Consider the following 22659-nt stretch of genomic DNA (forward strand, 5'->3'; position numbering starts at 1 on the left):
TCTGCTTAGAAGCTACCATGTGACCCAGGTGTGTCCAGCTGTCCCCCTCCTCTGTGGTCCTGGGCCCTGGCACTGAGCAGGTGGTCAGTATATATGTCGAACGCAAGCCTTCATCTGGGGCCAAAACGGGGATGCAGACCTGGCTGTGATCTCGGAGGTCGTTTAGTCCAAACTTCTACGACATTCCGCCACGACGAGGCCCGCCCTGCTTGACTTCTTCCAGCGATGGGGAGCTCATCATCTCCCGAGACGGCCCTGTCCTATCACTTAACAGCTACGACGGTTCCACATGTCCTCTGTCGGCCGACCTGAAGGGAGCATCCCTGGTGCGCTCTGGCCTGTTCTCAGCCACAGGACACGTGGCCCAGACAGCCTGGCCCCGTGGTCTTCTCTTTTCCCAGCTCAGTCAGCCCTCCCCGTCTCGAGCACTGAGCGTGCGTGCACACCCGCCCTCACACACACACACACACCAAGGGTGGCCTGCTGGCTGCTCTCTGCTGACAACGGGTCTCGTGGGGACATGGCTTTGCAAAAGCCACGGCCTGAGGGCAAGACACGGCCTGGACCCTTCCAACATCCAGAGGCCCTCTTTCCCTCAAAGTCCCACTCCCAGCCTGGACAGCCCTCCAAGTCACCATGGCAACAGCTCTTGGGCTTCTCGGAGACTCAGGCGCCCTCCCTGCTAGAACGGAAGCAAAGCATGACAGCATGCTGACCGAGACCGTGGGCCCAGGGTCCACTTTCACGGACGGCCTCCTGCTAAGGCAAGGACGACTCATCTGACCCAGGTAAAGACTCATCAGCAGAAGCCAGGGGCGGGTGTAACTCCCTGGAAGCCATCAGCCTCCGAGCGCTCTCTCGGGGCTGCGCTGGTGGCCAGGCCAAGGATCCCAACCTGGGCTTTTAAGGTAGAAAAGTGGACAATCTTAGCAAGACCTGGAGAGTCTGCAAAGCCCCCCGGAAGAGGGGACCGGCTACTCTGCTGGGAATGGCATTTCTGTTAGAGCGCATATCTTGTTTATAAGAGAAAGGTGGTTGGGACAGGTCAACGCTAAAACCAGGTGACCAGCAGTTTCACTCCTAAGTATACACCCCAAAGAACTGGAAACAGGTGTTCAAAAAAAATATCTGTACGCAAATGTCCACAGCCGCATATTTACAACAGCCAGAAGGTAGGAGCACCTCGAGGGTCCATCCACGGATGAATGGATACACAAGACGTGGTCCGTCCACACAAAGGAATACTATTCAGCCTCAAAGAGGAAGGACACTGTGACACCTGGTCCAACAGGGGTGAACCTTGAGGACACGTTGCTCAGTGAAAGAAGCCAGACACAAAAGGACAAATACTGTGGGATTCCACTCATACGAGGCCCCTCGGGGAGTCAAATTCCTGAAGACGGACGGCAGGAGGGCGGGTGCCCGGGGCTGGGGGAGGGGAAGGGGAGCGAGTGTTTCACGGGGCTGGAGTTTCAGCTTGGGAAGATGGAAAGTGTTCTGGAAATGGACGGTGTGATTGTCGCACAAGAATGTGAATGTACTTAACGCCACTGAGCTGTACACTTCAAAATGGTTAAGACAGCACACTGTATGTTATTTATGTTTTACCACGGTAAAACATGAGCGAAAAAAAGGGATGAAGCACTGATACATGCTACAGCACGGATGAACCTGGAGAATATTCTTCTAGGTAAAGAAGCCATTCACGGAAGATTACATAACTGTAGGATTCCATTTCTAGGAAAAGTCTAGAACAGGCAAATCCTTAGCGACAGAAAGCAGACTGGTGGCTGGAGGGGGGCTGGAGGAGGGGAGCATCCTCATATTCCGCCCCCCACCCCCCCCGGGGGGGGATGCTGATACGTTGGTGCTGCCTCAAGGCTCCTGTGGCCAAGCACTGTCATCTTTACCATTTGTACTGCTTTCCCCCCAAAACAACGCCAGGTTTCCTCTTCCTTGAAAGACAGCTCTCTCCCTTGGCCATCCCACGAGTGCGCTCCAGCCCGACCCCAAACTGCAGGCGGCACAGAGCCCGCCTCTCGGGCGGGTCCTCTGGAAGACGGTGGTCTCCATCATCCCAGCCCATGTTTGGGCGGTGGGTGACGGGGACCCACAGGGGGAAGCAAGCCAAGGGGTTCCGAGGGCTCCGTGCAAGATGGTCCAGCGCTTTCGGGACACCTACAAGCATCTTTGACCAGAGGGGGCCTGGCAGAGAAGAATCACATCTTACCTGGAAGCATCGAAGCTGTCATAAGAGCCGACCGTGTAGTGCCGGAAGAGTTTCTTGCTGCGGTCTGCACGAGTTTCTGCAGAGAGGGAAGAGAGACATCCTTTAGAAAGTCACGGTCCCTGAATGCTGAAACCACGCGAGGCTGGCCGGGCCCCTCATTTATCTGAACTACGAGGCGTGAGACCCGCTCTCCTGCGGAAAGATCTGGGAGGAAGACGAGGCCTTGCTCTGTGGCCTAACTCTGCAAAGTCTGGGGGATGCAGATGAACCTCAAGGCTGACTACTGGAGAGTCAATGAGCTCCATTCCCAAATGGAGGCAAGTCCCAGGGTCCCTGGCTGGTGCAGGATGCTCTCTGCAAAGAAGACAGGGCTCTGCGGGTTCCGGCCACAACAGCAGCAGGTCCACTCAGCACACAGCATCCGTGACAACGGTACTCTCAAGCGATGCGCCGAGCCGTCTAGCAACTCCGAGAACCTGCGGATGACTGCTTTGGGAGAAAGGAAATGTTTATTGTTATTTTTCCTGATTATAGTTGCTTTCTCCTAGAAGCAAACAAACAAACATGATTAAGTTCCTAATTAAGTCCCCTGCTTACTTCCCTTACTCAGCAAATTTCGACTTAAATTTCACCGGAAATTGTATGAATGATGTAATTAGACTTAATCGATAGCTCGGAGGTGGAGGGAAAAAAACCCCACAACAACACAAATGCAAGAAATACAGCAGCTTATGATTTACTGGTTAGATATTTTCCCCCAAATAAAATCTCCTGGGCACTCTCTTTCCCAAACCCTGGAAAAAATACAGAGAAATTATGTGATTGGCTTCAGGAAAAATGGCTCAAACTCTCATTTAAACCCTGTGACCCTCTCCGCCGTCAGTCTCCTTGACACCACCTTCCAAGGTGAACGTGATTTTACTCAAACCCAAATGCACGTTTTCGGCTGAAAAGTGAACACACACAAGGGCACGGAGAAGAGTCGCGCTGATACCTCTCAGCTTCTTTCATGCCCAGAGGCAGCCTGTGCAGCAAAAACACACGCTCCCTTTCTACATGGTGTGGTGTTGCCTTTGGGGGGCTGGGAGGAGCAGATGTCCAGCCCAGGACTACCTTTCCCAGCACCCCCTGCAGCCAGATGTGGCCACGTGACCAGCTCCCACCAATGGAACGCACGTGTGTGTGTGTGTGTGTGTGTCTGTGTGTGTGTGTCTGTGTGTGTGTGTCTGTGTGTCTGTGTGTGTCCCTTCCAAGCTTGGCTTCTATGGAGGCCAGGGAGCTCTCCCTAACCTCTCTTGCTGCTTCTCCCAGCTCAAAGCTAGGCCTCCCAGGCTCGACAGGATGATGGGCTCCTCAGGGATTCCTGGCAAAAGCCTGGGTCTCTGTGCATTAGCTCTTAAAAGAAGCAACAAACTTGTATTGCTTTGTGCTACACTCTAGGGATTTGCTTGTTACAGCAGCTAGTGATGCCTTAAAGGACCGGCAGCCAGGTTCTCAATGACTCAGCTCCCCCCTGACTCTCTGCCCCTTGCGCATCACTCCACTCCAACTATACGAAAGTTACAATTCCCTGAACGGTGACAACATCTTCATCGCCATCTCCGTCCCTGACACTAATTGAGTGCTGACTGGGTACCAGGCCCTGTTACAAGAGCCTCTCCTATACTCACTCATTTGTCTGTCACGGCCCCCAGGGAGAGGGTGCGCGTGTCACTCTGCAAGTCCCGCCAAGTCCAGCCAAGTGTGGCCCCTCTGCTTTTGCTCCATTTCACGCCACCCTTCCAATCCCTCTGCAGGACCTTGGCGTCCTCGTTGTGGAGTGAGGCACTCGCCTCTGCTCGGCGTGTCTCTGCTGTGTCATCACTGTCTTTGAGACAGGCCGGGACCTGGGACCCCTCACCAGAGTGTTTGCCCCTGGACAAACGTCTCCTCCAGCAACAGATACAAAGAACAGATACAAAAGGGCCTGCGACCCCTCACCAGAGTGTTTGCTCCTGGACAAACGTCTCCTCAAGCAACAGATACAAAGAACCTCTAAGGGACTAAAAATAAATCCGCGCTCCCAATGCAAGGGGCGTGGGTTCGATCCCTGGTCGGGGAACTAAGATCCCACAGGCTGCACAGCCAAAAAAATAAAATTTAAATTTAAAAAATGTCACTGTGGCCAGGGGAGGGGTGGATGTTTAAAAAAATAAATTAAAAAAATAAAATAAATTAAAAAAATAAATAAAAATAAACACTCACAGGCACAGTTGGGGCAAATTATGAACAACAAGATGCAAAAAGATCCAAAAGCCCAACTGCCACTTCTGAGGTACAGGGAGGGAAAGCAGGGTACAACACATGATCCCTGCACATGGCACCACCAAGGGGGTGGGCAGACCACCTAAGCTCCTCCTCCGGCTCTGCCCACTGATCTGCCCCGCCCTCAACCCATTTAAGAAGCCAGCTCGCCCCCGGCTTGGGGAGAAAGCAAGGGAACCTGTTTCTTGTTCTCTCTTCCTATGCTACAGCCTGAGTCCCAGTAAAGCTTTGTCTGAATTTCTCGTCTGGCCTCATCAATTTCTATTGATTAAAGAGTCTAAGAACCTGGGTCAATAACATCTTCGTCCTCACTAACATTTATTGAGTCCTTCCCCCGGGCCACAATGTGTGGCCATCTGGGCTGATCCACTCCCACGTGCTGGTCACGGCAGCCCGGCGAGGGAAGTACGACGGCTGGACCCATTTCACGGATGGTGCTGGGGAGCACTACCGATGCAAAGGCACATCCTGCTAAACAGCAGGGGCAGGGTGGGCCCCCGGCGGGCAGGTGGGCTCCAGGGCCCAGGCTCAGAGCCAGCAGGCCGCACCAAGGGACCCTTGGAGAGGAACCAAGTCTCCGTGCTCTCTACGGGGCTCAAAGGCGGGGATTTGGCCTTATTTCTCTCTGTATCACCTCTGGTGTTTAACTCCTGGCAGATACCCAATGTCAGAGCTTGCTGAGCCAGTCTCAACAGTCCATTGCAAATCAGCAGACAGAAATACACCGCACGCTGGCAGAGTGGCCCGAGGGCATTGGTCCAGCTGAGCTGCATGCACGTCCCCTGTGCCTGGCAGCCAGAGCCAACGTACCCAGGTGTTCCGTGTCCTGCTTCCTTCCTCCCTGGCATCTTGCATTGCAGACATGTTCAAATCTAGTTACCATTTATCAAGTCCACCTGAAGGTCAGGCCCTGTGCCCCAAATGCAGGGATGAGAAGGATGCTCAGATGGGGTGGGGCCTCAGCTCTGTTCTCTGGGGCTCAGGATCCTGGGGGTGGGGTGAGGATAAAGCTAACAGATGCTGACTTTCCAGGGGCTGGGCTGAGGGCCCCAGCAGTCAGATAACTGTGCGGGGGGTGGGGGGAGCACGTGGGCCAGGCAGTGCATCTGGCCAGGCCAGCCCTGTGACATCCGTGTGGAGCCCACATATGGGCTGGGCCCGGGAGGGATAAGTGGGATTGGAACCTGTTTGTAGGGTTAAACAGAGTAGCTCGTGAAGCCACTGAATGACCGTGGGGATGGGCTGTTAGTTGTTATTATTACTCTTAATTGCCCGTTGCTTATGCCCCACGTGGCAGCTCTGTGCTTGTTGCCCAGGGAACCACTGGGCCCTGAGAGCTGGCTGGTGCAGGCCCTTGGCTGAGGTCAGAGGTTCCAGATCGAAGGAGCAGAGAGTGTAGTCGACGTGTGTGTGTGTGTGTGTGTGTGTGTACCTGTACCTGTCCACATCTTTGTCAGAGGAAACAAATGTCTCAGAAAGGGACTCTTTCTAGGTCAGTTAGCCAGTGGTCCCCAGACTTTGGGATTTCATGGACCAAGAAAATGTTAAACAAAAGAGGGAAGGGTGGAGACAAACACGGGATTTAACAAGTTATTAATCTGGCCTTAAAAACAATGGCTTCCCTTCCACTACCATAAATGTTTTATAAGAGAAAGGGGAACTTTTGGAATCATATTATCTCTAACTGTTTTGTGAAAAACTCTCTCTCACTGCACAGGCCTTCCCTGTCCTTTAGCTTCTGGACACAGTCAGACTTCTGCTCTGAGATATGGCCCTGAGGGACAGGAAAGGGGTCCTGAGGGACAGCATCACCGCCACCATCATCATCACCATTGCTACCATCATCACCTTCATCACAGCATCATCATCACCTTCACCATCACCACCATCACCGTCATCATCACCATCATCATCACCGTCATCATCACCACCATCACCGCCATCATCACCGTCATCACCACCATCACCGTCATCACCGTCATCATCACCACCATCACTGTCATCATCATAATCATCATCACCACCATCACTGCCATCACCATCGTCATCACCACCATCACCGTCTTCATCACCGTCATCACCACCATCACCGTCATCATAATAATCATCACCACCATCACCGCCATCATCACCGTCATCACCACCATCACCGTCGTCATCACCGTCATCACCACCATCACCGTCGTCATCACCGTCATCACTACCATCACCGCCATCATCACCGTCATCACCGTCGTCATCACCGTCATCACTACCATCACCGCCATCATCACCCTCATCACCGTCGTCATCACCACCATCACCGTCATCATCATAATCATCACCACCATCACTGTCATCGCTGTCATCACCACCATCACCGTCGTCATCACCGTCATCACTACCATCACCGTCATCACCGTCATCACCGTCATCATCACTACCATCACCACCATCATCACCGTCATCACCGTCGTCATCACCACCATCACCGTCATCATCATAATCATCATCACCACCATCACCGCCATCATCACCACCATCACCGTCATCATCATAATCATCACCACCATCACCGTCATCGCCGTCATCACCACCATCACCGTCATCATCACCGTCATCACCATCACCGTCGTCATCACCGTCATCATCATCACCATCACCGTCGTCACCATTATTACCACCACCGTCATCATCACAGCATCATCATCACCACATCACCATCATCACTGTCATCATCACCACCGTCATCATCCTAATCATCACTGCAGCTCTGCTAAATTATCTCTTGTTTTGAGTAAATGCAAGTCTTTCACCTTATTTGGTCTTCCCACAGCAGCCAGGGCTAAGTGGATTTCTTGTCGCTATTTTGCAGAAGTAGCAGAGTGCCATGATGAGGGATGTGGGCTCGCAGGCTACACTGGCTTGAATTCAGAGCCCAGCTCTGCCATTTACTGGCTGCAAGTCACCAGGCTCTTCATTTGTAAAGTGGGGATAATAATAGTTCCTACTCACAGGGAAGTGATGGAGGAGTAAATGAATTAATACCGGGAAAATGCTGGAACGGTGCTTGGCAAATGGAAAGTGCTGTATTACCTGGTTATCGCTGTGCATGCAGGATTCGGATCTTCCACCTTCCAAGGTGGCCCTCGAGGTCACACAGCGCACCAGCGCACCCACACCAGGGTCAAGCCCTACCCGTGCCCCGAGTGCAGCAAGTACTTCAGCCGGCGTTCCAACCTCATCGCCCACAGCTGCACGCACACCGGCGAGAAGCCCTACCACTGCCTCGACTGCAGCAAGAGCTTCAGCCACAGCTTGCACCTCACCGCCCACCAGCGCACCCACCGCGGCGTCCCGCCCTGCTCCTGCCCCCTGTGCGCAAGAGCTTCAGCCGGAGCTCCAACCTGCACCGGCACGAGAAGATCCACCCACCGTGGCCCAAGGCCCTGGCCGTGCTGATGCCGGGGCCGGCCCCCACCTAGGGGGCGGAGAGGGGAGGGGACTGGCGGGGGCAGCCGCTGCGGGGGTGTGACCTGGGAGGCCCAGGAAGGGAGCTGGGGAGGTGCTGGCATGGGAGTGGGGCGCGGCAACACGGGAGGAGCTCGGGGGAAGAGGAGGCGCGCTCACTGCAAATTAACATGAGCAGAGACCCCCAACTTTGTGCCTCCCCAGCCTGGCTGACGGCAGCCAACAGCTATCGCGTTTCGAAACATCCAAGTGGGGCCCCGTGTATTCTAAGTGCTTTCTGGGCAAGAGCTCAATACTGTTACCATCCCTGGTTTACAACTGAGGAAGGTGAGGCTCAGAGAGGCTGAGTGAGTTGCCTGAGGTCACCGAGCCAGCAGGTGGCAGGGATACTGCACAGCACAGCCTCCTGGGTCAGCATCCACTTGGGGCCCTGGGAGGAGGCATCTTCACCAGCAACCTGCCCATGGCCCACGGAGGGCCAGCTGGCCTTTTTCTGAGATGTGCTGAGGTCTGCGTGCTGAGGAAGGAGATCTCGGCTTTCTCATGGGCCGTGAGGTGGGAGGATGTGGGGTGTGGGCAACCAATGGCCATCACGCCACATCCTGGGGAGAACTGGCCAACGAATGCAGCCCGCACTCAGCGGGAGGCTGCAGGACAGAGGGACACAAGCGGCCTGATGCCGAGAATCCCTGGATCTTGGCTTGTGGTGGTCATGAGGGCTACTCATTCAGTATCTCTATCTTTCCTCCCTCTGGGCGTGTGGTTGGATGGATCCCTGAGATTCATTTTGGCCAATGCGTTTTCGGAAGAACTGATTTACTTCACTTCCTGGGTGGATGGAACATTTAACTCCCAATCCAAGATTCCCCCCCAACCCCGCCCTGCCTCCCCTCGCCCCCTGCTGTTTCTTTGTCCATGGGCATGGCGACCAAAATGTTTGAGACAGCGGTTATTCTATCAGCCAGGGTCCCTAGGTGTGCCCCCTAGGACACAAGATAAACAGATGGTGTGAGTGGGAAATAAACCTCGGTGGTTTTAGACCACTGAGATCAGGGGCCTGTTTGTTACTGCAGCCTTCCCTGGCCTAAGCTGACCGATGCAGACCACGCATGGCCTTCTCTGTCATGCGAGCCAGTACATTCCATGTTTTGCTCAAGTGTGGCAGAGCTGGCTTTCTGGCAACCAAAAGAGTCCTGGCAAGTGTAGAAAGGAAGCCCAGACAACATCAGGGCAGAGGCTGAGTTTGGCCCCTTGTCTGTGAGGATCTCACACCTTCTAGGAGAAAATGGAAAACCACCCAACGGACGACAGGAATGCATCCCATCGGACATGGAGAGAGCACGGCACACAGCACAGGCCTCGACATGTCTCAGAGGAGGCCTCTGGTTACGACAAAGGAGACAGAAAAACCAGCCCACCAAGAGGGAACTATTCACTTGTTTGTTTCCTAAGCCACGTGGAAACTTCTCAAAGGCAAGAACCTAGTAGTTCACAGACGGGCCCACCTCCTGGGCCAGGTTCCAGGCTCAGTGCTTCATACAGCAGGTGCTCAGAAATGTCTGTAGTCCCACTTAGCTTGGAGGCCAGCAGTCACTACTGCTGAACGATCTGAATGATCATCATCTCCTGAACCTCTATACAGAATGAGCTTCAAAAAATGTAATCAGGTGATGCCACTTTTCTGCTTAACATTTTCTGACAGTTTCCCATTGGAATTCGAGTCCCATCCTCGAGCCCTCCCATGACACAGGCCCGACACTATGCAGCCCTGCCTTTGAACCCTCCTCTCCCATTGTTCCCCCCCCCAACCCCCGCAGTCACTCCACTCCCGCCCTATTAGCCTCCTTTTTGTTCTTGAACATGACAAACTCGTTTGCACCTCGGGGCCTTTGCACTTGCTAGACTCTCTCTGGGACATTCCTTCCCCAGCTCAAAGTTCACTGCACTGCTGGGTCCCCAGCTCCTACAACACAGCCTGGCACACAGTAGGTGATCAATAGCTGTGTAGTAACTGAACAACGGGATAAAACCCACATGCTCTTGGACCCTTTGTTCTTATCCAACGTGGGCACTGTCACCTCCTTGGGTCTGACTGTGAAGAGTTGAGGATATGGCACAGAGGCTGAGTTTAGTTTCGACTGCCAAGGGAATGGAAGTAGCCGTTCTACAAACTGCGAAACTGGAGTTCTAGTCCTGACCTTGGTGGTGATGGCGTGGGACCTCACTCTGCCGTTCTGAGCTCTCATTTACTCAACTATCAAACCAGATGTTTGGACGCTCTGCCTTCTCAACATGACACATCCCCTCCGCCACCAATGTGACTAGGGACGTAACCTCCTTTCCCAGGAGAGGACCACGCAGTGATTAAGCTGATGTGCCCTGAAAGTTTTTCTTGGAATATGGCCTAGAAAAATCTACATTGAAAGGGGGAAAAGAAAAAAACCACCCTGGAAATTCCATTCCATATACCTCTTGTGACTTTGAAAGGGAGTGACAGATCGCATGACAAGCTTCAGACTGTCAGCATTTAAAATAGCCCTTTACGCAGAGCGCCTGGGAAGAGGATCCCGTCTAGCTCACGAGGAAGCCAGGATGGGGCATCCGGGGAGATACTAATGGCCTCTGAGCCTCGAGTGTGACTGTTTACGAAGAGGAATCTTCTCAGAGAAATTTATTAAGACTCTGAAAGGCCAAAAAAGAATTCAAAGGACGGCGTGGGGAGGAGCTGGGCTGTCGGGTCGAGAGGCGGGCGTGGGGAGAGGCCAGAACGCCAGAGCAGGGCCAGGGCTGTGTGGGCACGCCGGCCCCGATCCCCACCCAGGTCCCACGTGGGACGGTTCCCTTGCTCGTGAGGTGCCACAGACAGGAGAGGCAGGAAGGAAGCCTGCGTCTAGACAAGGAAACGTGAGCTTAAGTCCTCACTAGCTGCAGGGCCTGGGCAGGAAACAAGCTCTCCAAATCTCAGTTTTCTCATCCGTACATGGGGCTAGCAGCAGTACTGACCTTGGCCTTGTGGTGAAGGTATAACACCGTCACGCGTCTAAGTCCCTTCCCAGGTGGGCCGTCGGACACAGATGTCCTCCAGGAAGACGTCTTGGGCTTCCCTCTCTGAAAGCACCCTTCTGCTCCCGGGACAGAGCAGGACCCCAACCATATCTGTACACAGAACCTCACGCCCTGGTCAGAGCTGCCCGGCCCGGCCCATCAGACCCCTTCCTGGGGACCTGTAATAGGAGTGGCCAGTCTCTGCCCCCCGTGTGAACAGAGGACACCTCCATTCATGCAGAGAGGCTGTCACCGTGGGAACACTTTGTGGGGTGGGGGAGAAGCGAAGGAGGGAAGCTGAGGCAAGGGGCTCGGGGCGGTGATGACGCATCTGTGGCCCTAGAGAGACGGCTGAGCCGGCCTGACTCCTGACAAGCTCCCCCCGCATCCTGCTTCCAGAACCTGCTTCCAGGACCGTGGGAGGCTGGACCTCACGTTCCACCCTCGGGGTCCAGGAAAGGCCTCTGCATTCCTGCGGTGGAGGACCTTTCTTCCTTTGGCCCAGCTCACGTGGGTTTTAGGTTTCTTGAACCGCAAGAGCCCTGCCTTTCGGCTACTCTGTCGCTCCGGGTAGGAAGTCTCGTTACCCAAGCGGATGGTGGCGGCACCTCTGGATCTCACCCCGGGGCCTGGTTGGGGGCCCGTCCACCACGGCAGTGCTGCCGGCCAGGGCAGCCCTGGACACCTGCGTCCAGGTCCTGTGTGCTGGTATTGACTGGGACAACACCTGGCCCGCACGGTTCCAAACACCCCCGGGGGCAGCGTGCCCTCGGTGAGGGCCGCCGACCTGGCCACAGGCCAACGTCCCTGGGTTCACACGAAAAGACGGAGGGCACTAGGGATGCAGGGGGTGCAGACGTCTCCCCTCTCTGCGGTAACGACCCTGGATCGGCCACGGAGGGGAGACCGCGTGTAAAGATGATAAAACACTTCTGCGTCGCACTGCCTGGTTCATCCCCGACAGCTCAGCGTGCTGGGTGGATGGGGTCCTCCTTCAGGGCCTCCAGCTAAAGCCCAGCCCGGTGACACCCTGACTCTGGGCCCGTAAGACCCTGAGCACAGAATCCAGGTGTGCCCACCTGCACTGCTGACCCTCAGGCCTCTGAGCCGATTTTGGGCTGAGGTCCAGAGCTGCGTAGCTGAGGTTACTCGCCGTGCAGCACAGAAATGCAGAGAGCTAGGGCCTCAGCTTCCTTCAGGGTCCTGCCTGCGTGTTCCTCTGGAGCTGAGCCTCCATCCCACCAAAAGCAGAGACAGAGACAGAGAGACAGAAAAAGACAGAGGGGGAGACAGTGAGCCAGAGATAGAGGCAGAGAGAGACAGGGAGACACCCACAGAGACAGAGGATACACAGAGACAGAGACACACAGAGAGACAGAGAAAGAGACAGAGACAGAGAGGGACAAAGACACACAACACAGAGATGGAGAGACAAAGAGAGTCAGAGAGAGAAGGGAAAGTGGTCCCTGGGCTCCGCAACGCCATCACCAGCTCCCCGCTGCTCCAGCCCCTCCCTTGGACCCCACGCCCTCCCGGGCTGTTATTCTCGGACCCCACCCTGAAGAGGCAGAAAGGGGCAGGGTGGAGCCCTGCGCAGGCGGGGTCCCCCTCCCTCATCACGGCAGCGCCTGGCCGAGCTGGACGGGCCGGGCCAGCCTGCGAGGTGGCACTTCCTGCCCGGGCACAGGGCGCAGGGCCGCCCACCTCCCACCCCCAGCTTCTCATCCACACGCCTCCCTCCCAGGCAGGCTCCTGTGATCTCCAGCGGGTTTTAAATCAGACACTGTCCGGGCCACGCCCCGGCTGGAGAGCCAAAGGCAGGATCCAAACCACAAGGAGGAAAGAGATTTACTGATGGGGATGGAGACAGAAATAACTTTTCTTTTTTAAAACCAAAGATGCCGATGGGCTCCATGCAACGCGGAGAACCACAGACGGGAGCGTGGAGAGAAGCCTCAGTGGGCGCAGGCAGGCTGGCGGGACGCGGGCGTGGGGGGCTGGCGGCGTCTCCAAGCTCACCACCACCTCCCGCCCGGGGCCAGACCCCAGGACGCGGAAAAGGGGGCAAGCCGTGTGAAGGGCTGGCTGGGCAGGGGCAGAGGGCAGGGGGCACGGAGCTCGCAGCCCGCACAGCCCAGCTCCACCACTGCGGGTCAGGGCGCTGTGCTGACAGGTGCCCTTCCCACCGCTGGGCACGGAGACCAGAGCCTCGCCTCCGAGGAACACCGGCCGAGGGGCACGACTTTGCTCTGAAGCCGCTTCTCAACACGCACGCCACGGCAGCTTGGGTCACTCGCTCAGTCACTACATCAGCTGCAGCTCATGGATCCAGCACCTTCTGGGAACCTGATATCGGCCTCGTGGGGAGGAGGGGGAAAACAGGGACCCTGCTCTTCCATAACGGCCTAAGGACGGGAGATTAGCTCCCCGTGGCAGCTGTCACGAATGACCCCAAACCTACTGGCCCAGAACCACAGAAGTCTACTACCCTACAGTTCCGTAGGTCGGCATGCAGCGGGGGTCTCTCTGGCCTAAGATCAAGGTGAGGGCGGGGCTCGTGGCCGCAGGAGGCTCCCGGGATGAACCTGTTCCCTTGCCTTTTCCGGCTTCTAGAGGCGCCCCCAAGTCCTTGGCTCGTGCCCCCTCCCTCCTCCTCCCAAGCCAGCACCGGCGGGTCGAGTCCTTTCACAGGCCATCACTCTGAGCCCCAAAAGGGGGCAAGCCGTGTGAAGGGCTGGCTGGAGCCTGGGCAGGGCAGGGGCAGAGGGCATGGGGCACGGAGCTCGCAGCCCGCACAGCCCAGCTCCACCACTGCGGGTCAGGGCGCTGTGCTGACAGGTGCCCTTCCCACCGCTGGGCACGGAGACCAGAGCCTCGCCTCCGAGGAACACCGGCCGAGGGGCACGACTTTGCTCTGAAGCCGCTTCTCAACACGCACGCCACGGCAGCTTGGGTCACTCGCTCAGTCACTACATCAGCTGCAGCTCATGGATCCAGCACCTTCTGGGAACCTGATATCGGCCTCGTGGGGGAGGAGGGGGAAAATAGGCACCCTGCTCTTCCATAACGGCCTAAGGACGGGAGATTAGCTCCCCGTGGCAGCTGTCACGAATGACCCCAAACCTACTGGCCCAGAACCACAGAAGTCTACTACCCTACAGTTCCGTAGGTCGGCATGCAGCGGGGGTCTCTCTGGGCTAAGATCAAGGTGAGGGCGGGGCTCGTGGCCGCAGGAGGCTCCCGGGATGAACCTGTTCCCTTGCCTTTTCCGGCTTCTAGAGGCGCCCCCAGTCCTTGGCTCGTGGCCCCTCCCTCCTCCTCCCAAGCCAGCACCGGCGGGTCGAGTCCTTTCACAGGCCATCACCCTGAGCCCCCTTCTGCCTGTCTCCTCCACTCTTAAGGACCCTTGGGATTACAGGGGCCTTCAGGGATAACCCAGGATCATCTCTTCACCTTGAAGTCAGTCGGCTAGCAACCTTCACTCCATCTGTGACCCTACTTGCCCTTTGCCATGTATCCGGACATAGTCACCTGTTCCAGGCATCAGGACACAGACATCTTCGGCCATTATCTGCCCACCAAGACCGCAAAGAGACCACCCCTGTGGGGATAGCACAGTGGGGCAAAACTTGCTCAGAAAACTGTTTAAACCCATCCTAGTTAAAGAACTCAGAATCTTGCTTTCAGGTCAAAAAACTGTCCAAGTGAAAGAAAAGTACTTCTCTAGGAAGTGTATCTCGCTGTTTGCAGGAGCTCAGTTCAATCTCTGACTCTGCAGAATCGTGGTGAGACCCAGGTGACTGCCGGCCCCTCTGACCCTTGTCCTCTCCTCTGTGCAAAGGTGGACAAATGGTTCGCTCCGTGCCTGCGGCCGCTACACAACTGATTCCTCCTTCAGAGAATGGAACCAGGCTCTGTACAATGACGGCCCTTCCCCTAGGGGCCTGCAGCCCCACCTGCCCTGGGACCTCACTCTCTTCCCCTGAAGCATCTTGGTTTCAGTAGTAGAAGCCGCCTCTACGGTGGGCTATGGCACCAACATGCGACTGAGCCATTGGTTCTCTTTATGCCCAGCTCCCCGGAGTATCTCTCTGTGCCCCCCAGCGTGTGCACGCACGTGTGCCGTGTGTCGTCGGGAAAACCGGTCCTGTGCTCCCACAGTTGGGTAACGCCCCAGCGGCAGGGGCTGCCGTAAGTTTTCAAAAATAACCACGCCTCTTGAATTCCCTTCGAGCGGGCATGGGGGTGTGGGTACGGGGAGTGCCAGCCGTCCCCAGCCCTGTAGGGTCCCCAAACACACCGGCACCACATGAGAGCCAAACCTACGGACTCCAGAAACCAAAGGCAAAGGAAGGTGCGGGGGTGCGGCTGATTTTCCTTCCCAGGATAAACGGGAAGCACTTCAGAGAAGTGGGCACCCCCAGCACGCTTGGTTTCCTCCCTTAGACATCCTAGCCGGTTGACCATCGTGTTGCAAGATGACAGAAAACACCCGGAGGATTAACAACACCTGGAGGATTCACAGCAGTCGCATCGCTGAGCGAAGGCTGCCCGTGTAGCTGTAACTTCAGGAAGCGGTCTTCCTGTCCCACACCAGGCGCAGCTGTGAAGCCCTCACAGAGCCTAGAGGCAGTGGGGCCCGGGCACCCACCAGCCGAGGCCCACCAGCACCAGCTGCACCCATTCAGCCTCGGCAAGATAAGCCCGCGCGCCAGGTAGCCGAGGGCGCCCGCGGCCAAGGGCCGTGGCCGTGGCTCAGCTGGGATGCTTGGTAAATGGTCAGAAGGCAGGAGGACCCAAAGGGAGGGAGAGGCCAGCCTCCCAGAGCAGGCCTCGAGGACAAGGACTGGGGGCAGGGGGAGAGGACCACAGGGGCGTCCCTGCCGCCAGCCTCGTCCTGATCTGTGGACCTCTATCGCCCGCCATCGCCATCGCCATCACAGGTGACACCCAGTGGCCACGCACCGTTCTAAGCGCAAAACACGTGAGCTCCCTGCGATGCCCCGGCACCCCTGCGCCCTCAGCAGGGGTGCCCCGCGCTGTGTCGGTGAGGCTGAGCGGCGGCTGGGACTCCAGCCCAGGTGGTCCAGCCCTGCAGCTGGCTGTCCTAACCACTGCCCTGCACTGCCCAGCACACCTGGGAGCAGAGACCGCTCTGCCCTGTGCCAAGGTGGCCTTCCTCCCGACCAGCGCCCTCTGACAGCCGCTCAACACCTATTTCTAAGCACTGTCTCCTCTCCCTCTACGGGGACTGGGTGGCCAAGAACCCACTTCCCCAGCCATCTTCCAGGAGCAGCCGCGTGACCAGGTCTTGGCCGTTGAGATGGGAGCAGGGGTCTGCTGGGAGGGGCTTTCCTTCCCAAACCAGGCCTCCCCAGGGCACGGCTCCCTTTCCCATCTGGTCTGTGGAAGCCAAGCCGGCTGAGGACTGAGGCAGGAGGAAAGAGCTGGGTCTGGCCCCGCCTTCCTGTTGGAGGGGGGACAGGGAAAGCCCTGTGTTTAGGTAGCAGCTCCTGAGGGCTCTGTTTCTGGAAGCCAATCCCAGTACCATCCCGACCGCAGAGACACATCTTCTCTGATTTAGTCACCAACAGCCCCGTGAGACAGGCGCTGTTGTTACAGGGGAGGAAACCAAGCACAGAGAGGTTAAGCGACCACCCCAAGTCACACAGCTCACGAGTGATGGACTGGTTTTCAGATTTGCTCTCTTAACGCCTCTGCTGTCACCACCCGGCAGCTCCACGAGGCACGGCTGTTCTACCAGGAGACCAGACACCTTGGGACGGCTTGCAAGGTGCTCAGCTCGTGAGTGGCAGGGCTGGGTTCCTAACCCGGCTCAAGGGGGCGCCATGCACTCGACCGCATCCTCCCCTTCGCATCTTTTAAGAAAATCTTTTTTTTAAGATTTCTTTTTTTGATGTAGACCATTTTAAAAGTCTTTACTGAATTTGTTACAAGATTGTTTCTGTTTTCTGTTTTGGTGTTTTGGCCCCAAGGCATGTGGGGTCCTAGCTCCCCGACCAGGGATCGAACCCACATCCTCTGCATTAGGAGGTGAAGTCTTAACCACTGGACCACCAGGGAAGTCTCCCCTTTGCATCCTTAAAGGACAGACCCTCGAGATGAGTAGTTCCCTGCAGAAGATGACTTACGAGGCTGCCCTTGAAAATTACTAGGGAATGTAGGAAACCTGGACCCCAGGCCTTCAGATTCAGGACCCCCATCTGAGAATGAACGGGTCGTGCCCAAGGCCACGGCGCGGGGATGCACCTCCCGACACCAAGATCCCCATTCACTCACTGGACGTCTCCTGCCCGGGCACCCGGCGCCGTGACCGGGGGTCTGAAGCTCCGCCTTGCCCACCTCTCTCCCCGTCTCGCCGATCTTGGGCCAAGCGAGGCTGGACCACCACTGGGGGGAAGCTGGCTAAGCTGGGTTCCCGGCCACGTTTCCCCGATCTCCACCCTCCCAAATTGGCTGGACAAATGAAAGAAGCTGCTGGCTGTCAATGAGTTGCTTTCTACTCTAGTAATTAGAATGTTTTTTTTTTTTTTTTAAATCAGCCCAGGCGGCTCAGTGGAAGCATTTATACCAATACATGGAGCCAGACAGGCAGTTTAAATGGAAATGACAGTAAATGGAGGACTCGGAGGCTGATTGCATGTTGGTGCTAAGCTCGGCCGGAGCGTCCAAGCCAAGGAGGCCCTGCTCGTCTCTCTCCGTCACAGGGAACGCGCAGGGGCCGGGGGAAGCTGACCTGCCCCGGCCCAGCGGCCCAGGGCTGGCGTGACCATGCAGAGGGGCAGGGTGTTTGAAAACATGCCAGGACCCGGAAGAGACTTTTCTGGCACTGAATCCAGCAGCCAGGCCCAGGGGAGCAGCGGCGCTCTTCCCTCTGTCCTGCCAGGATACCTGGACTGACCCTCCTTTGGCTCCCCCAGCCCCCTGCCTCCGCCCAACGCCCGCCCCCTCCAACATCAAGACCTCCCCCCAGAAAGCGTCACCTCTTAGGTCCCACTTGACCGCAGCCTTTCCCTGCCAACTGCAGCGCCTGGCACAGAACCGAGGTGCAGGGGAGCCCCCGCTGTGGAGCCCCTCTCTCCATCCTTACGACACCCGAGGCAGGGTTGGGCTCCTCCCACCGCCGGGGCCCAGAGAGGTGAAGTGAGATGCCCAAGGACACACAGCTGTGACCAGCAGAGCTGGATTTAAACCCAGGGACCGACTGGGGGGGTGGAAGGGTTCTTTTTAGTTCCTTAAAATCTTTTTTAGGGGCACTGGCAGCTGAGGCTTAGGAAATAGGACACAGAGCAAAAGGGACCTGTTGAACGCGAGGAAACCGCCCTGTTTGTGTGGGAAGGCAGCTGAGTCTTCCCAGCTCGGCGCCGAGGCAGGCACGTCCCGGGCTGAGCACGGCTCAGGACCAAGGGAGTAACTGCATTCATCCCTAGAAGGAGCAGGGTGGGTTGGGGGGAGGGTCAAGTGGATCCCGAAGGCGCCAAAGCATCGCACAAAGACCCACCCCGGCAGTGACCTTACAAACGGTGCCAGCCTCTTAGGTACTCATACCCTGCAACCCACCAAGCTGCCCCCCAAAGATGCTACATGTCCCTGACAGACGCTGGTGGGTGATGACCAGGGAGTGGACTGGGAAGGGGGGTGGGGGTGGCCGGAGCCTCGACCATCCGTGGCTCCATCTCTCTTTGCACACCTCAGAGTGACACCCGGGAGGGGGCTCCTTCAAGGAGAGGGGTCTCATCCGACCAGGTCGCCAAGCTCCCCGGCCGGAGGCCTTGCAAAAGGCAGCCGCGTCCTCTGTCCTCCACTTCTGGGAGTGAGAGAGAGGGAGCAGTTGGTAACAACCAACCATCGAAAGTGAAGAAGGCGATGCAATCTGAAAATACAGATGGTGTTTTCTAGTCTCAACGGCTACAGCGGTGGAGGAGCACCCAGTCCACTCGATTAAAAAAAAAACAAAACTGAACTAAAAACCACGGTAGCCATGCCTTGTTTGAAGGAGGGCTGGCTGGACAGGTGGGGAGGCACATACTGCCCTGCTCCAGTGTGGGGGGAGATGCCATACAGTCTGTCAGGGAGAACACACAGGAATCCTGGACAAACCTATGCATTTAAGTCACAGCGACACACGATGCAGTCATCCGCCCTTGGAGTTTAGTAACAGTGCTTACTAGGAATAGATGCTCCAGTTGGTCTTAACCCCGCCTGGATGCTCAAAAGGACTCTCGAGAATACGGAAAGGGCCCTGGGACGCCAACAGCGCCCGAGAGGCCGGAGTCTGCCCGGGTGATTTGACGGCTATACCTGGATCTTCCCTTCCGTCTCGGGAACAGTAAAAAGCCGTCATGGAAACAATAGCCTTCCCTGGTGAAACACAACCACCAGAAACACAGTCATTTTGAAACACACCCAGTGCAAAGCCATCGCCTACACAGCCAGCCACCCCGTCTCGCCCGGCACCATCCCCGGCGGGTCAAGAACAAAGACTCGGCACGTCCACCGGGAGCAGGTCCCGGAGGCAGCATCGTACCTCCAAAATGAACTTTCTTCTTGAACCGGGAATTCTCAGCCATCATCTCTAACCTGGGCGTGACCATCTCACTCAGGCTGGTCCCAACTGCTTGTCCGGGTCCATGCGGAGCCCACGTCCACGAGGCCGGCCTCATCTGCTATTGTCCGTTAATCCAAGAGGGAAAAAGTTGCAGCCCTCTGGGGTCAGAATTGCGGAACAAAAGGGGGGAAGAATCAGAGGAAGAAGAAAGACGGCTCCGAGTGTTTAATCCATGGGGGAGGTTCACAGATTTGACTTTTGGAGACCGCACGTTGGGATCGGCTGAAAATTCGGTTCTTTGACACAAGTTGTAAGCTCCAGGTTGGAGCCGCATCCTTTCACTTCCCACTGTACTGGGGATGGTTTTTTTTTGTTTTTTTTTTTTTCCTAGTGCCGGTTTCCATGGCAATGCATCAGTCACCAGTCTAAATAAGTACGGGTGAAGGACGCCTGGAAAGCCAGTGCAATTACGCATGCCATTAGCGGGGAGAGGAAAATGATTCAACCCGGCGACAAGCACGGGGCCGAGGTAACACTTAGAGGGTGCTGTCACCGTTGTCCAGAGTAATTGCTTTCTCATTTTGTGACACAGGGTTTTTTTCAGTCCCGGCAGTTTCTGAGCCCGGCGCTCTGCAGGGTGGACGGCCGGGCAGCGAAGTCCGTTTTCGCCACACCACCCAGTCGGGCCGAGGCCAAAGGGAGGGCCAGCATCTCCGTGAAGTTGGTCTTGGCTGATGCTGTCTGTCATGCCTTCCTTTGGTCCATGCATCCCTAGTGGGGGGAGGGGGGAACGGGACCTGGTGCAATTTGGAGGGACCTGGGGGGAAATTCAGCGACACTCTGTACGTTCAGTGCGAAGGCTGGTGGTGAGCGGTCTGCAGGATGGGAGGCGGGGGCGCGGGGACCAAGCCCGTCTCCTTCTCAGCGACATCCTCTCACCTCTAGGCTTGTGTTTGGGAAGCATCAATGGGGTAGAGCCTGGGCTCTGGTTCCTTTTTCTCATCTGTCGTCAATTTCTTTTCTTAAACAGCTGCCACGAGCTCACTGTGTGTCCTTGGACACGACCCCTCACCTGTCTGAGCTGCAGGATTTCTGTTGGTCCAAAGGGTTGGTGACTCTCGGTCAAGGTTCTCTGGACCCCGAAAGGCAGGCCGTGTGGCCAGGCGACTGCCAGGTCCCAGCTCTGTCCCCACCGGCTGCATGGCCTGGGTCCAGCCTCTTATTTGTCAGACGGGGATAATAATAAATTCTCCGAAGCTGATTATCAATTAATTCAACGAGTTACTTATTAACATGATAATTAAGACATAAGTTATGAAAATGGGATGTTAGGGTTGTTAGTATTTTTATTTCAGTGCTAATGTAAAGAGTGCAGAAACCCCTGCTCCCCGTACATTGGTGTGGCTTGACGCCACCTAGTTCAAGGTATAACTCACCCTTTGAGTCCTGTTCACGCAACCGTGTCGGAATAAACGCCCCATGAAGACTCAGAGATGAGGACACTGGCCCAGAGAAGTTAAGTGAGTGGCCTAAGGGCACACAGCCAGGTAAAAGTGGGCCTGGAACCTGGGACCTCTCGCCCCAGCCCTGTGCCCGCGCCACGTCCCCACCTCCTGCCTCACACTCCCGGGGACGCAGGGCCCTCAGCTGACCGGTGGGGACGGAGACCGAGGTGGGCTGGGATGTGTAGGCCGTGGGCTTCCTCCTAGGAGGTAAAATGCGGGTCCCTAACTGGGTGTCCTGGCTGATCTGAACGGTTCCCTGATCCTGCTACCCTGGGGCCCAGACCTAAGCGGACTCCTGCTTCTTCAGAGCCCCTTCCCTCCAGCCTCAGATAACTGGTCTCTGGGCAAAGCAGGGGTCACAGAAACAGCCCGCGCCTGGCACGCGGGAGGCCCAGGGGCTGTGGCCGCCACTCCCCAGGAGGGAGCCCGTGGGAGGCGGCAGTGGAGACGGGGGCGGGTTTTCCACCACAGCGCGGCCCCCTTCTCTGCGCCCCACGCCGCGCACATGGCCCTCAGCCACAAGTCCCCTCCCCGCGGGCGGCTCAAAGGCTCGTGTCCTCGGAGGTGCCCCGTCCCCCTCGGAGGGCGATCCGCTGGGGCTGCACGCGGGAGGGGAGCTTCCACCTCCTTCCAGGTCTTTGAGCTGCACGGCAGGCCGATGGGGGAGCGGGCGGCGGGCAAACCCAGGGCTCTAGGTGCAGGGCTGGCCGTTCCTGGTTTGTGACCTTCGGCAAGTTTCTCACCCACCTGGAGGTCCGGCTTCAGCAAAAACGGGCCGGCAAGAACACGTCCTCTTGGAAGGACGAACTGAAAACCACGAGACAGCTGGGAGGGAGCTCCAGGCGGGCAGAGGCAAGTCTGACCTGGACACCCCTGTGTCCCCGGGCCTGCGCCCCCAGACGCCCCCAGGTTCCCACGGAACACACGAACGCGCCGCAGAAACTGTAAAGCGCTGTGTGGGATCGTCGCCTGTCCAACCGGCTTATCACAAAGGTGGACGTGGCCCAGGCGGCCACACACACGCACGGACGTGGTCCTCCCTGCTGACGCCCCCAGAGACAGCAGAGGATTAGCTCCGCGCCTTGCGGGCACGACGGCCTGGGTCTACATCCCCCCCCCCCCGACACGCCCACGGGTTACGGGTCTTTAGGGACGGTCCTGAAGCTTTGCGCTGCGTCATGGACTGAACCGTGTTCCCCCTCCCCTCCAACTCATATGTTGCAGACCTAACGCCCCTCCTGTGGGGTGGCATTTGGAGGTGATTAGGGTTAGAGGAAGTCATGGGGGGTAAGCCCCCATCAGGGGATTAGAGCCCTTATAAGGAGAGGAAGAGACCAGAGCTCACTCCTCCCACCCTGCGAGGGAGCAGGAGAAGACAGCCGCCTGCAAACCGAGAAGAGAACCCTCTCCAGAGACAAACCCGGTGCCTTGACCTTCGGCTTCGGCTTCCAGAACCGTGAGAAGTAAGCATCTGCTGTGTGAGCCCTGGTCAGGGCGGCCCGAGCGGATGAGACCAGTGTGTTCCTGCGTCAGGGAAGTGGGGATGAACAGGGCAC

General features: G+C 56.9%; 1 protein-coding gene across 2 annotated transcripts in view; it reads right to left on the bottom strand.

Moving 5' to 3' along the window:
• The window catches only part of SHANK2 (SH3 and multiple ankyrin repeat domains 2), a 464476-nt gene that overhangs the window by 186729 nt on the left and 255088 nt on the right, over nt 1-22659 (bottom strand). For both annotated transcript variants that reach the window (XM_024133268.1, XM_055079758.1), the window contains one exon: nt 2231-2306. In XM_024133268.1, coding sequence (XP_023989036.1) covers nt 2231-2306 — 76 coding nt within the window. The remainder of the gene's footprint in view (nt 1-2230; nt 2307-22659) is intronic.

The sequence above is a fragment of the Physeter macrocephalus genome, chromosome 18, assembly GCF_002837175.3.
Source record: "Physeter macrocephalus isolate SW-GA chromosome 18, ASM283717v5, whole genome shotgun sequence".
Lineage (NCBI taxonomy): Eukaryota > Metazoa > Chordata > Mammalia > Artiodactyla > Physeteridae > Physeter > Physeter macrocephalus.